We start from the raw sequence: 12,057 nt of genomic DNA on the forward strand, positions 1-12,057 counted from the left end.
AACAATTCACATCTACACCTTTAGATTTCTTTACAGAACACTAGACCCTGTAAGTATACAGTGAGTCAGGCAGTCGTGCAACATGAAAAGGATGACAATAGAAAAACATCATAGGAGAGAGATGTGCTTGACAGGCAGAGGGTGTGTGAAAAATCCAAAACTAGAAAAGAAAGTAAGGTGCTGCTTGGCTTCACTTATCACAGATTAGTTATTACTTCTTTGGAGAAAAGGAAAGTTAGATAGGATTTTTTATTGAATCTACAGCACGATGACAGAGCAGCTAGTTGGTGATGTGCTTGTCAAAGGTAACTGCAGAAATGAACTGCAGGTGTGTAGAGAGTGCAATTTAGAGTAAAGATCAGATCATATTGTACTGCAATATCCCTAACCCAGAATTGATTGCTAGTAACTGGGCTTGTATATTTCAAATTATTGCAGACTCATATATGTTCAGAGACTCCAAATCATATTTAAGCCATATGTTAACTATCCATATTGGCTCTCTGGAGTTTCAGGAGAGACCTGGTGGCAGATTAGCCTAGGATTCTCTGCCACTGACCTGCTTTCCTGGGTAACTCACGGAGTGACGTGGAAATAAGCTCTTTTGGAGCTAAAGCCAATTTACCCCCAAAGATTAGGGCAGATCTGTCTGGACAGGCCAAAGACAGCCTAGCGTTGCCTCTCTCTCACACACGCCTTTTAAAGCTTTTTTCATCTTGCAGATCCTGGGATGGACAAGACAGGAAGATGAGTAGAAAGGGAACACGAGGATGCTGCATAAGAAGATGCTTGCCCAAGAGAGGTTTTTCATTGGTACAATGAAAAACAAAAACAAAAACATCAAAGTACATCTAATAACTTTGTCATTGGTAAATTGCACTCAGTCCAACGCATTCGTACCAACACAAAATACACACATATAAAGCTATAGGGTGCTGACACTGTATTTATTTGAGTTAAATGTGCAGCAACAAATTGTGAAATGAAATTTTCCTTTAAAAAAGCTTTTTAGGATGAATTTCCCTTCAGTCCTACGTGGCAGTGAGACAATATTGAGCCGATCTTCAATGTCTTATTTTTGCAACTTAGCTACGTCGCACAGCAAAAAGAAATAAATCATCAAGACCCACAAAAATAAGTAATGTAACAAAGATACCCACATATTTGTATAAACACTAAAAAGAAACTACTGTCCCAACCCAACTTAAAATGATTAAAACCAAGATTTTAATTCACAATGTGTTTTGAACGATGAACAGGAAACAGCATTTCATTCTGTAAATATAGCAGTTGCTTCAGTCTGAGACTGTAAATTCCAGTCAATCACAAGTGTGATGAGTAGATGCTGGAGATGAATAAAGACTAATTTCAGTCCCCTTAATCTCTGAGTAGTCAAATACAGTAAATGGCAGGTGTGAGAACGTTGTAATGCCCTTCATCATTTCAATAGTTTTCGTTACTTCTCTCAACTAAGAATTTGTAAACAAAAGTGTTCTCTCAAAAACTTTAGGATAAAGAGAAAGAATGTGACGTTCAGCGGCGCAATGCATCATGGGTTGAACGGACATGGAAGACTGAGATGGAATAGCTAACACTGATAGTGGTAGTGGAGGAATTCCATTTACAGTTGTCTTTTTGCCAGTCACTTTAAAAAAAATGGTGCAATGGTTAGCGCTTGGCTGTATTTTTAAGAAACCTGACACATGATTCTCTCCAAGTCCATTTGTTTGTTTCGCAGACATGATCTCGGCACTACATAAATTATGACAAATACTTCCCAGAATGCAATGCCCTACATTGTTGCTCACATTCTACAAACCTCTGCAAGTTTGTTGGTAACAGTGAAATTAATGAAAACTCTTTTAGAGCACTAGAAAATAAATAAAGCATATTAAATACTATGTAAGCTTTTAAATAAAACATTACTGGAATCCAGTGTAGAAAAGTTGGAGGTGGATTTAGGTTGGGAAATTAATGGAATACCCAGCAGTTTATAGGCCCTTCAACATTTTGGTCATAGTGAGGTCCAAAATAACTGGACAGAACAGGACTGAGCCTATACTTTCAGCATCATTTTGGTGTCTTGATTAAAAAAACTGTTATGGAGAAAACCAACAACCCTTTTCAAACCATATCCTGTTATAGACACACTTACAAAGCCATTCTGCAATTATCTACAGGAATGGTCATCTTGTTGGAACGTCTCCAATAATCCCTTCCCCCCCTTCCTTTTGTGACTCTTAAAACAACTGTATTCTCTTCATTTATTGCCAAGCCCGCCATTTTCCTCATTACTCTTTTTTCGCCCTTCCCTTCTTTTGCCTTTTTCCATTATCCTCCATCTCCTCCACTGTGCTATGACCATTAGGTACCAAAGAGGTTCCATTTGTGACAGACTTGCCACCCTTCTGGGAGGAGGGTTTGCGTCGGTAAGCGTGATAGTAGAAATTGGCAAAAAGTATGATGAAGGTGACAGCGTAGCCAATCAGAGCCCACTGCATCCAGGCAGGGAAAGGACAACCTGTGTAGAGGGAGTGCCCAGCATGGCCAATGGTCACATGGAACTGGATCTGTTGAACAAATTAACAGGTAGTTTGTATTATATAACTAACACCAATAAGAATATATTTAATATGGATGGGTAGTGTAAAGAAACTGATCATTTAATTTAATATCAATATTTTTAATTACAATACAGCACAATACAATTTGTGACTGATTTAAGACTACATGTAATATTAATATATCTATGTATTATTTTTCTTTCTCATTAATCTTTAGTATCCAAAGAATAAATCACTTAAAAAAAATGTATACTGCAATGCACTGGGAATGGTCGATTTTAAAACAGTAGCTCTGGGTGTTCAGGGATAGCAAGCCAGAGTCCCTCTCTCTCTTGTCATTTAGGTCTTTTCTGATGCGCGATTGCCAGACACTTGGTTATTTTCTCTACATGCTCTGAGGCTGATTATAACTTAAGGGCCAAGTAGACTCGGATGAACTTGTTCGGGATTTGCTAATCTAACGTCAGCAAGTAGTGTCTAGTGAAGTGACTGTGATGGCACTTGATGTTATTGTATTCAGTATTTTCATCTTAATTTCCAGCCATTTAATGAAAACAAGAATTTTATCCGAAACATCTTTTCAGTTTTGTTACCAGAGACCCAAATGGACCCAAATGTTTATTTTTAAACACACAGATGTTGACTGTAGGAGATCCGACACTGCAACGTTTTGTCAACTCTTATTTTAAAAAATGAAGTCTTTGTTCAAGGCAAAATTTTGAATTGTGGATGTCTCCGACAGCAGCACCAGAACTGCTTACCAAAGATTAAATGAATGTACTTTCAGCAATTTCCTTCGGGATTAATAAAGTTGTTCTTATTCTTATTCTTATTTGCTACAATCCTAAAATATAATTGTTGCTGTTGTCCTAAAATATCAATGATGAGTTGGAAAACATTCTATTGCAGTCAGTAATCTTTTCATCTTATGTATCCAAGACTAATACTGAACAGCTTTAAAAAGCCTACAGATAAAACATTTTGATGACAGGGCAAACAAAAAGTTTACATAACTTTTAACTGAATACAGTAATCTTTTTTTTCTAGAAAATTAGAATACATAATTTAAATATATTATTTAGTAAAATAAATAAATATGTTCGACACTTCGCAATACAATTTTTTACGAAAACTTTCCAAACACCTTAAGTATTAGACAAATTTACTCCTTAGTAGTATCATATTCGTTATTTATATATCACCTAAGCTAAGAATAGTATGATGTCATTCTACAGAGTCTGTGTTTATTATTCCATTTATCTGCACATCTATAACAATAATGTTACATGTAAATTCTAAAATGTTACAGTTAATTCAGTCCTACCATTTGGATGATGGTGAGGTATTTCTTCCACCAGAGGTACTTCTGCATCTGAGGTCCCAAAGCTGCCAAGCCATAGTAACCATACATGAGGACATGGATGGAGGAGTTGATAGTTGCACCAAAAAAAGCTGAGAAAGAGATATAGGTGTTCATTTGGGATATAGAGCGCAACAGTCACAATGCTTATGAAAAGTTAGCATGTCACTTAATGCCAGTGCCCAATCTTTCAATCACAGTAAGGCTACATCTAAGTTGATTATGTAATTGAGTGCTGATATTAACATCCAGGTATTTGTTTACCTTGTTAAATATATTTATGTGGGACTGGGATCTTAAGTAACTAAATCGTTACAGGTACATTCGATTTGTTCTTTGCTGCAGTCAAAAAATGAGTCCAAAAATTTTGGCTGACTAAAAGAAAAGCTGACATCACTTTCTCTGCAAAAACATGAAGTTAGCAAATGCAGTATATCCAGTTACGAATCCCAGCACTGACATAAGAATATACTGTAGAATGTCCTTGGCATATAGGTAGGTGGCACCAGTTGGAAATTGACAAGGAGTAAAATAAGAAAAGGGCTGTAAAGCACATCTTCTGATCTACCCAACAAACCTTTACTCACATTGTCCACCAGGGACCCATTTGATGCCGATCCACCAGAGGATGAACATGGTGCAGTGATGGTAGACGTGGAGGAAGCTGACCTGATTAAATTTCTTCCTCAGGATGAAAAAGACTGTATCCAAAAACTCTATCCCTTTGGAAATGTAGTACCACCAAAGAGCAGATGCTATCTGAAAACATCATATAAATAAAAGTCAATAACTGTGGGGGCCGCGTGGCACAGGAGGTTAAAAGACCTTGGACCTGAACATTCTTGGTTTGATTCCTGGCTCATCCTAGTGAGTTGTAGTATCGTTGAGCAAGACACTGAACCCTTAACTGCTCCCCTGGTACTGATAGACGGCAGCCAACTGCTCATGGTTCATCTATGATGGCTTAAATGCAAAGAAGGAATTTCCCCACGAAGGGGTTAATATTTCAACAGGTTAATATGTTTAGGGGCATAAAGGCTTTTAATGCAATCTTCACAAGAGACCAATGCAACTTGTGCCAGTCACATATACTTTGTGTTGGCATCTGAAAGTTGATCAATTGGAGGAAATAGATCTTCTTGTGGGGATGACATTAACACAAAAATGACAAGCAGCACAATATACAAAATTTATACTGCCACTTTATTGGAAAAATCACTAGTTTCCTAGCTTAGGAAAAAAGCAAGCTGATTCCTGACCTGAAATATATGTGTGTTTGTAGTCTAGACTACACATATTTCATTATCCTAAAATCCAACAAATTTCTTATTCAACAAATCATATATTCATCAAAAAACCTTTTAATTTTTCAATGTGCCTGTTTTAAAGTCCTTGTCCAATTAACAAAGGGACAATTGTACAACACAATCATGGCTGTGCAATCTCTCTATCTCAAGCTAATGTCATAATGAAAGAGCATGGCCTGACTGTAGACATGCGGTGGAGCTTTTGGGGTGGTGAGATGAATTTAGTCCTGCCTCTACGGAGCATTAGTCACACCCACATTGATCTGAAGGTGCTCAGATATGTCTAACTTTGTTAAATTAACCACTACGAAGCCTCAATATGCCAAAAACAGCAAAAAGTGATCTACCGAGGAACAATTTTACTGCATAAACTGTAAAAACAGTTCTCTTCATCAACAACACATATGGAACTTTGTAATATTTTGTGTGTGTGTGTATGTGTGTGTGTGTGTGTGTGTGTGTGTGTGTGTGTGTGTGTGTGTGTGTGTGTGTGTGTGTGCATGTTTGAGACACCTACCCTGACTTCATTGACATCATTTGAGTAGTTGACAGGTTGACAGAGGTAGCTGTACCCAGCCGCTCTTGAGGCTAGTAGGAGCTGATGAGAAAAAAAGTCAGAAAGAAGCCCTTTAAAATGTAGAGAGTGAACATTACAAGGCACAAGCAACATCAATGTCACTGTGGGGCAGTAAACTACTACTACTAGAATCAGAATCAGAAAAAATCTCATTTGTAATTTATGCAAAATGGACATTTTGGTCAGACACTAAGAAAAGAAAAGAAAAGAAAAGAAAAGAAAAGAAAAGAAAAGAAAAGAAAAGAAAAGAAAAGAAAAGATGTACTTTACTGATTCAAGGATTTGAGAATTACTGAAGACATGCATCTAAAATTGATCTTCTCTTTAGTCTCCCATTTTAGATTTTTGTAACAAACTAGTTGCCAATCATTGTCTACCATTTCATAAAATGAAAAATGGGTATAATCCCCTTAGACATTGCCCTATTTAGTGAGGATGTAGAGGGTCAGATAAGCTCTAATAAAGAACTTTTCATCTTAATGTTGTCTTAAGAGTAGGAAGTGTTCCCTACGTTTTTACTGAATACCAGCTTTGTCAAATATGGCGTAGATGCTTGTGTGACAGACTTTATTGGCTAGATAGTAGAGTACTGTTTTTGTAAGATGTCTCACCACAAGCTATTGTCATATAAAAAGGCAGCTACTAGGGGGAAACATTTAATTCAGTAAAATGTTTGAAGAGGGCTTGCAATGTGTTGTGGTAAATTAAAATATTTTGAAAGGCGAATGCTGTGACTAGATCTGCATACCATTCTTTCTAGAGAGCTTTTCTGTTTTTTAAAACTACTTAACAGCATTAGTTGTTGGATGTTGAGACTATAAACAAACTTTTGTGTGATAGAAATTTTATTTTCCTCCAATCCCAAGGATGTGACCGTTGCCAGGATTATAGGAAGCAGTGGCCAATTCACTTCCTATAAAAATATCAGAAGAGTAAATACTGGTATTCATAGCTGAAACAATTGTTGGAGGCTGAATGGGCACTAACCTCTTTGGCGATATAGAAGTTGAGGACCACCATGCTGAAGTTATAGACTATGAGGGTCTTCCTGAGTGTATAGGGCTGACGATCCTGCATGTATCTAGGTCCTGCCCATAGGAAGAGCAGGTACAGGCAGCTAATGGCCAGAGTGGGGAAGGGAGATGACATCAGTGGCCAGTTTTCCACCCTCTTGTCTGAAGGAGAACAGGATAATGTCAGGTGACAGAAAGATGTAATTCTGACATGTAAGAAAACAAGAGCACTGGGTGTAGAATACATGACTTGTTTCTTCAGTTATCCCACACATCTATCAAATATAAGGCAAAGGAATACTTCAGTTTATATTATTTTACTGTGAGAGTTATGTATGACTGATAGGCAAGATTCACTTTCTTAGCTCTTTAACAGGGATAGTTTGTCAAAACTCCAATTTTAACTAATGTATCATAACCCATAATCTTTGAAACACTGAATTTTATCACAAACGATAGTATCTTTTTTCCCCCAAATTTCAATGGGTTTCAAACAAAAAAATCTGATAGCTTTGATACTTTCAAAAAGGTTTAGCCAAGACAGCAAGGTTTAATTGAAATACTGAAGCCCAGAGGGTTTGAAAAGCCCATTTTCTTGATATTAAGTTGGAAATAAGAAAATAAAAGAAACTACATAAGTTGAAATGGAAAAATATCCTCATCGGAGCTTAAATTTGAGACATTTCATATGTCTCCTTTCCACAAAGGCAATACAGTAAAAACAAATGTACTTAATTCAACAAACTTAAGACCACCAGAGAGGCAAAAATTAACTAAACTATTATCAACAAAGTGTGAACTATATCATATTTATATCACATTTCTAATATATGGAATATTATCAGTTTTATTAAGAACAAAATGAAAAATGTGTCCTCATTATGACTTTTATCTTTTGTTTGATTAATAAATACAATATAAAGCTGTTAAAGTTGATCTTCAGTCTTGCACTCACATATGAAAAACTTTTATCTCTCCTGGATCTCATCAACTACAACTGAGTTAACGATCATAATTCTTAATTATAGAAAACAGATAAGTCAAGCCATGTCCTTGGTTTTCCCCATACCATTCGGTAATTTAACTCCCATTCTCACTGAAATATATCACTTTTCAACAGCTGCATGAAGGAGGTGACTCATTTCAAGAAATGAATGTAGGACTTACCTGCTATAGTAAGGCTCCATTTGTAAAATTCTACTGAGTCTTTTACAAGATGTGTTACAGCATCCATGGCTCTACCTTTGGTCTTGATTATACTGTGGAAATGGAGAAGGAGAGAGAGAGAGAGAGAGAGAGAGAGAGAGAGGACAGAGAAATCAGAGGACCACCCAAATTAAATTACAGGCCATACGAAACCTATCATAGTAAGTAGTAGCATGAGGTGCTACACTATACAATCAGACAGTCATTCTGGCTTGCGTCTGTTTCTACTCTAGTGACCATCTGAAAGACAAATTTCTAGAATTAGGTTACCAATCCTTATTTGCTGATTCTAGGGTTTAGATTGCAATTGAGTTTTTGCAGGGGTTGGCATTCTGACATAATGTAAATAAAGTACAGATTCATACCACTATGCATCAATAAAGAAGCATACAAAGTCTCTGTTCCTCACAACCACCAACTGTTCCATTTTTCCCCCACAGGAATTGAGTGCCCTTATGGACGACTTTTGATTGCTGGACAGATGCAACTCTGATATAATTTTACAAACAGAAATACTCTGCTTTCTCACTGTTTCCTTTCAGTCTAAGCAAAACCTCCAATGCGACAAAAATTGGCCTTAGCGGTGTGCATGGAGCTATTCATTCACCGACTTTATGAATGGATATTAAAATACTAAAACTTATTTTTATTTGTTTATTTCAAGAGGTAAACGCAAAAGATATACATGTATACATGTGTGTCGATTTAACACTGTTGTGTAATAACCGGCTCTTATCCCCCTTTGAGGTGAGAACAGGCGCCTCCTATTAATCTTTAATTAATCTGATCCTTCCTCTGAATTATTAACTGCTGCATATGCAGTTAACTACATTCACTGGGAGAAAAAGTGGTGTGTCATCCAAAGCCTTGTTGCACACAGCGGTGAGCGGTGATAACGTGCACGATGCGGGATATGATATAAACACACACACACACACACACACACACACACACACACACACACACACACACACACACACACACACACACACACACACACACACGCCGGCTTTAGGTGTAGCGGGCCGCGGCAGAGCGGGTTAACCGGGTTTGTGCGCACACAAAAAGACAGGGGCGCATGTGTCAGCAGGTTTCGCTCGGACCGCTCAAGAGGCTTAAATTCAATTGATCAACGAGCTTAGATGTAGGCCCTAAGTACAAATGCCCAACGACCCACAAGTCCGTCTGATGGTTATCTGCCTGCATGTGCTGCGCCACACTGAATAAAGCCAACGACAATGGCCATTAAATGTGCTAACTATTAAAAGCGTAGTGTTAATCCGATAATGATGTGACAATCATAACATCTCACTTCGTGACTTGGAAATAAAATTGGGTGCGACCCGCGAAGCTATGAGAACTATTCAGTGATGTAGAGCTGCATTTCAAAATAGAGATTAAGATGTAAAGGAAATCCGAGTTTCTTTTTCTCTTCCAAACTTGGCCTGCTGTAACAGGTGGATGGATGGCTTAAAGGGGCTAAAGGGCGAACGGTGGGGGGAATTAGCGAAGGACGGCTAACCGCGTTGGATCTAAGAGAAACTACAGCTTTTGGACGCTATTCTTTTGTGTTACGAGTTAGTAACTGAGTTACCTAGAGACATCACCTTAAAGTTAGCTAGTTCTGTTCCTGAACAAAATCAATTCACTCAGCATTTACAGAGGCAGGTGAGGGCAAAATTGAAGCGTTTAAGAACAAAGGGGAGAAAAAGTACCGGTTGTTGTTTTACTTACGTCGTCGATATATAACAGCGTGTAATGACATCCGGTGCAATTAAATGCACAACTCCTTCCCCGTTAGGCGACACCGCTCCTTTCCCGTCGACACCTATTCAGCTTCTACACCTCTCCGGTTACAGTTCGACATTAAATAGCAATTTGGCAATAAACTAGAGAAGGCAAGAGAAAAAAAAATCTATCACTAAGGTTGGCTAATTATGCATTAGGTCGGCGCCAGCCGCTCAGCCTCATCATACTCTCTCAATCTCCTGGATACCGGGAAGCCAGGTGTCATTGCGCATGCGTGACTTTACCGGTTTGGCTGTGTGCGCGCGCCGATGCCGCTTGTAACCGCCCAGTGTCTTCATGCGTGAGACCAAAACCAGAGATTTCTTAATAAATACTCAACAAAGTGAAATATTCCGTACAGCCGAATTCTTATCCACTCTGAATCCACTATCGGCGTGACTATTTTTTCGGATATAACCATGCTTCATTACTCCAACAATGGTGCCTGGAGATAATTACTGGCTCAGCATCATTAGTGATTCATCTAGCCACTAGATGACGCTGTTTAGCCGCCATTCATTGTGTCTGTTAACAGCAAATATCACTCCTTACTAGGTGAGTCAACTCGTTTCTTTTTCAACTTTAAGTTTAATAATCTTTTTAATATCTTGTTATTACCTTGGTTAAATAATTTCTTAAGATTCATAGTTTTTTGGGGGTTGGGGTACCTTCTTTATTGTGAGATAATTGTAAGGAGGGTTAGCCAAGATATTACATGTACTTATTAATTTAATCATGTTTTTTCAGGTGTGATCATATTACAATATGCTTTGTTTTTAGTTTGCTAAATTCTGTTTTAGTTTTGGCAAATCCACCAGATCATATTCAAAATAAGGACACTTTAGCATGAAATTGCTTTGAAAAAATAATTATAAATTGGTTAAAGGATAATATTTGTGAGAATGTCCATGAGAAATCAGTAAGAATTTACCCCTGAATGTGTTTAAAGAGATACAACATTAAAAATGATTAAGTGAAACATTTCATGTAAAAATAACAATTGTTATATTTAAACTTTGAATAGCCCTATTGGGACTATGTATGTGCAACATTTGTGTACTGCATGAGTCATTAGTAAAAAAAATATTGAGAAACTTTAGCCAGTAAGAGTCTCTGACCAATACACACATTTGGTACACATGTTTAAACATGAGGTGAACTATGTTATGTTTGAGCACCCTCTTTAGTCAAAAGCTTCCTTTCCCTGCTCTTTCCTGATGTAATTGACAGATGCAGTGTAAGACTTTGTGTTTCCATGAATGAGAATGACAGATCCAGCTGGCCACTGCAAACCTGGTCCAGACAAGACAAGGATCTGCTACCAACATCCAAGAGTGTAGAGTATTATTTCAAAGTGTATTTGTTGATTTGTGTAGAAAAAACAGTATCTGAATTAACATTTAGGTATCCTGAGAAAACAAAAGAGACTTCAATGAAAAATTCTCTTTGGAAGAAATTCAATTGGTAAAGCGATATTCTAGTTAATTCTGTAATGTTTGTTAAACATCCTGAAAAGATAAAATATTTTTCCTCGATTGTATACAAGTATCAATAATATAACACGTTAATTGCAAATATTGCTCTATTTGCAGATATGTCTCCTACCTGTATTCCATAATTGTTCTTGCAGACCTTTCTTCTTCTTTTTCACAGATATTTCACAGTGGCTGGCATGGATGGAGTTGTATCACTGCCACCCTCAGGTTCGATTCTCCCCCACTGTTGATTACTTTCTTATGACCTGGCTTCAAGTTTCTACTTTAAACATGTGAAAGGTTAGTGTTGGACAAGAACAGACTTCAACATTTGTGATGTCACAAATTCAGATGTAGACCAACTGCTTAGATTTACATTTTACTGGAGTTCGGAGACCGTTTATACTTTCATCAAAGAGAGAGAAAACATTGGTCAGTATCAAGCACCTCAGTATTATTGTTCCACTCAACAGCAGCAAGATGATTAAAAACCTATGCAGCTCAATATAACTTTAGTTTAATAGAGAAAAGTATAGTATTATATTAAAATTGAAGTGTTGATGGGTTGTTCAGTGGGTATGCGTTGTTTCTTCAGGTTCAGTGTAATGCATCATACATTCATTTCACAGAATATGATTGCAAGTACTAGGGCTCCAACTTTTCATCATGATGACCACAATCCATTCTAACTGACGATCGAACCCCCTCTTAAGCTTGACTATTGATGCAAAGGGTATGGCTATCTCTGTACTGATTGTCTGAAAGTT

General features: G+C 37.4%; 1 protein-coding gene and 1 long non-coding RNA gene across 2 annotated transcripts; one reads left to right on the top strand and one right to left on the bottom strand.

The window, feature by feature from the left end:
• Nucleotides 1-931: 931 nt before the first annotated feature.
• Nucleotides 932-10,012, bottom strand: LOC147222657 (very long chain fatty acid elongase 4-like). Its single transcript, XM_086166664.1, has 7 exons — nt 9,762-10,012; nt 7,989-8,080; nt 6,796-6,983; nt 5,749-5,829; nt 4,512-4,683; nt 3,889-4,016; nt 932-2,570 (listed from the first exon to the last, which is right to left on the bottom strand). Exons 2-7 carry the CDS (start codon nt 8,053-8,055, stop codon nt 2,292-2,294), a joined length of 915 nt encoding a protein of 304 aa, XP_086022790.1. The 5' UTR covers nt 8,056-8,080; nt 9,762-10,012; the 3' UTR covers nt 932-2,291.
• Nucleotides 10,013-10,097: 85 nt separating this feature from the next.
• Nucleotides 10,098-11,561, top strand: LOC147222658 (uncharacterized). Its single transcript, XR_015107664.1, has 3 exons — nt 10,098-10,370; nt 11,046-11,151; nt 11,469-11,561. It is a non-coding gene; the product is annotated as an uncharacterized LOC147222658 (long non-coding RNA).
• The last annotated feature ends 496 nt before the right edge of the window (nt 11,562-12,057 follow it).

This window comes from Fistularia commersonii, chromosome 20 (genome assembly GCF_037954325.1).
Source record: "Fistularia commersonii isolate RoL2024-O1a breed Wild chromosome 20, RoL_Fcom_v1.0, whole genome shotgun sequence".
Classification (NCBI taxonomy): domain Eukaryota; kingdom Metazoa; phylum Chordata; class Actinopteri; order Syngnathiformes; family Fistulariidae; genus Fistularia; species Fistularia commersonii.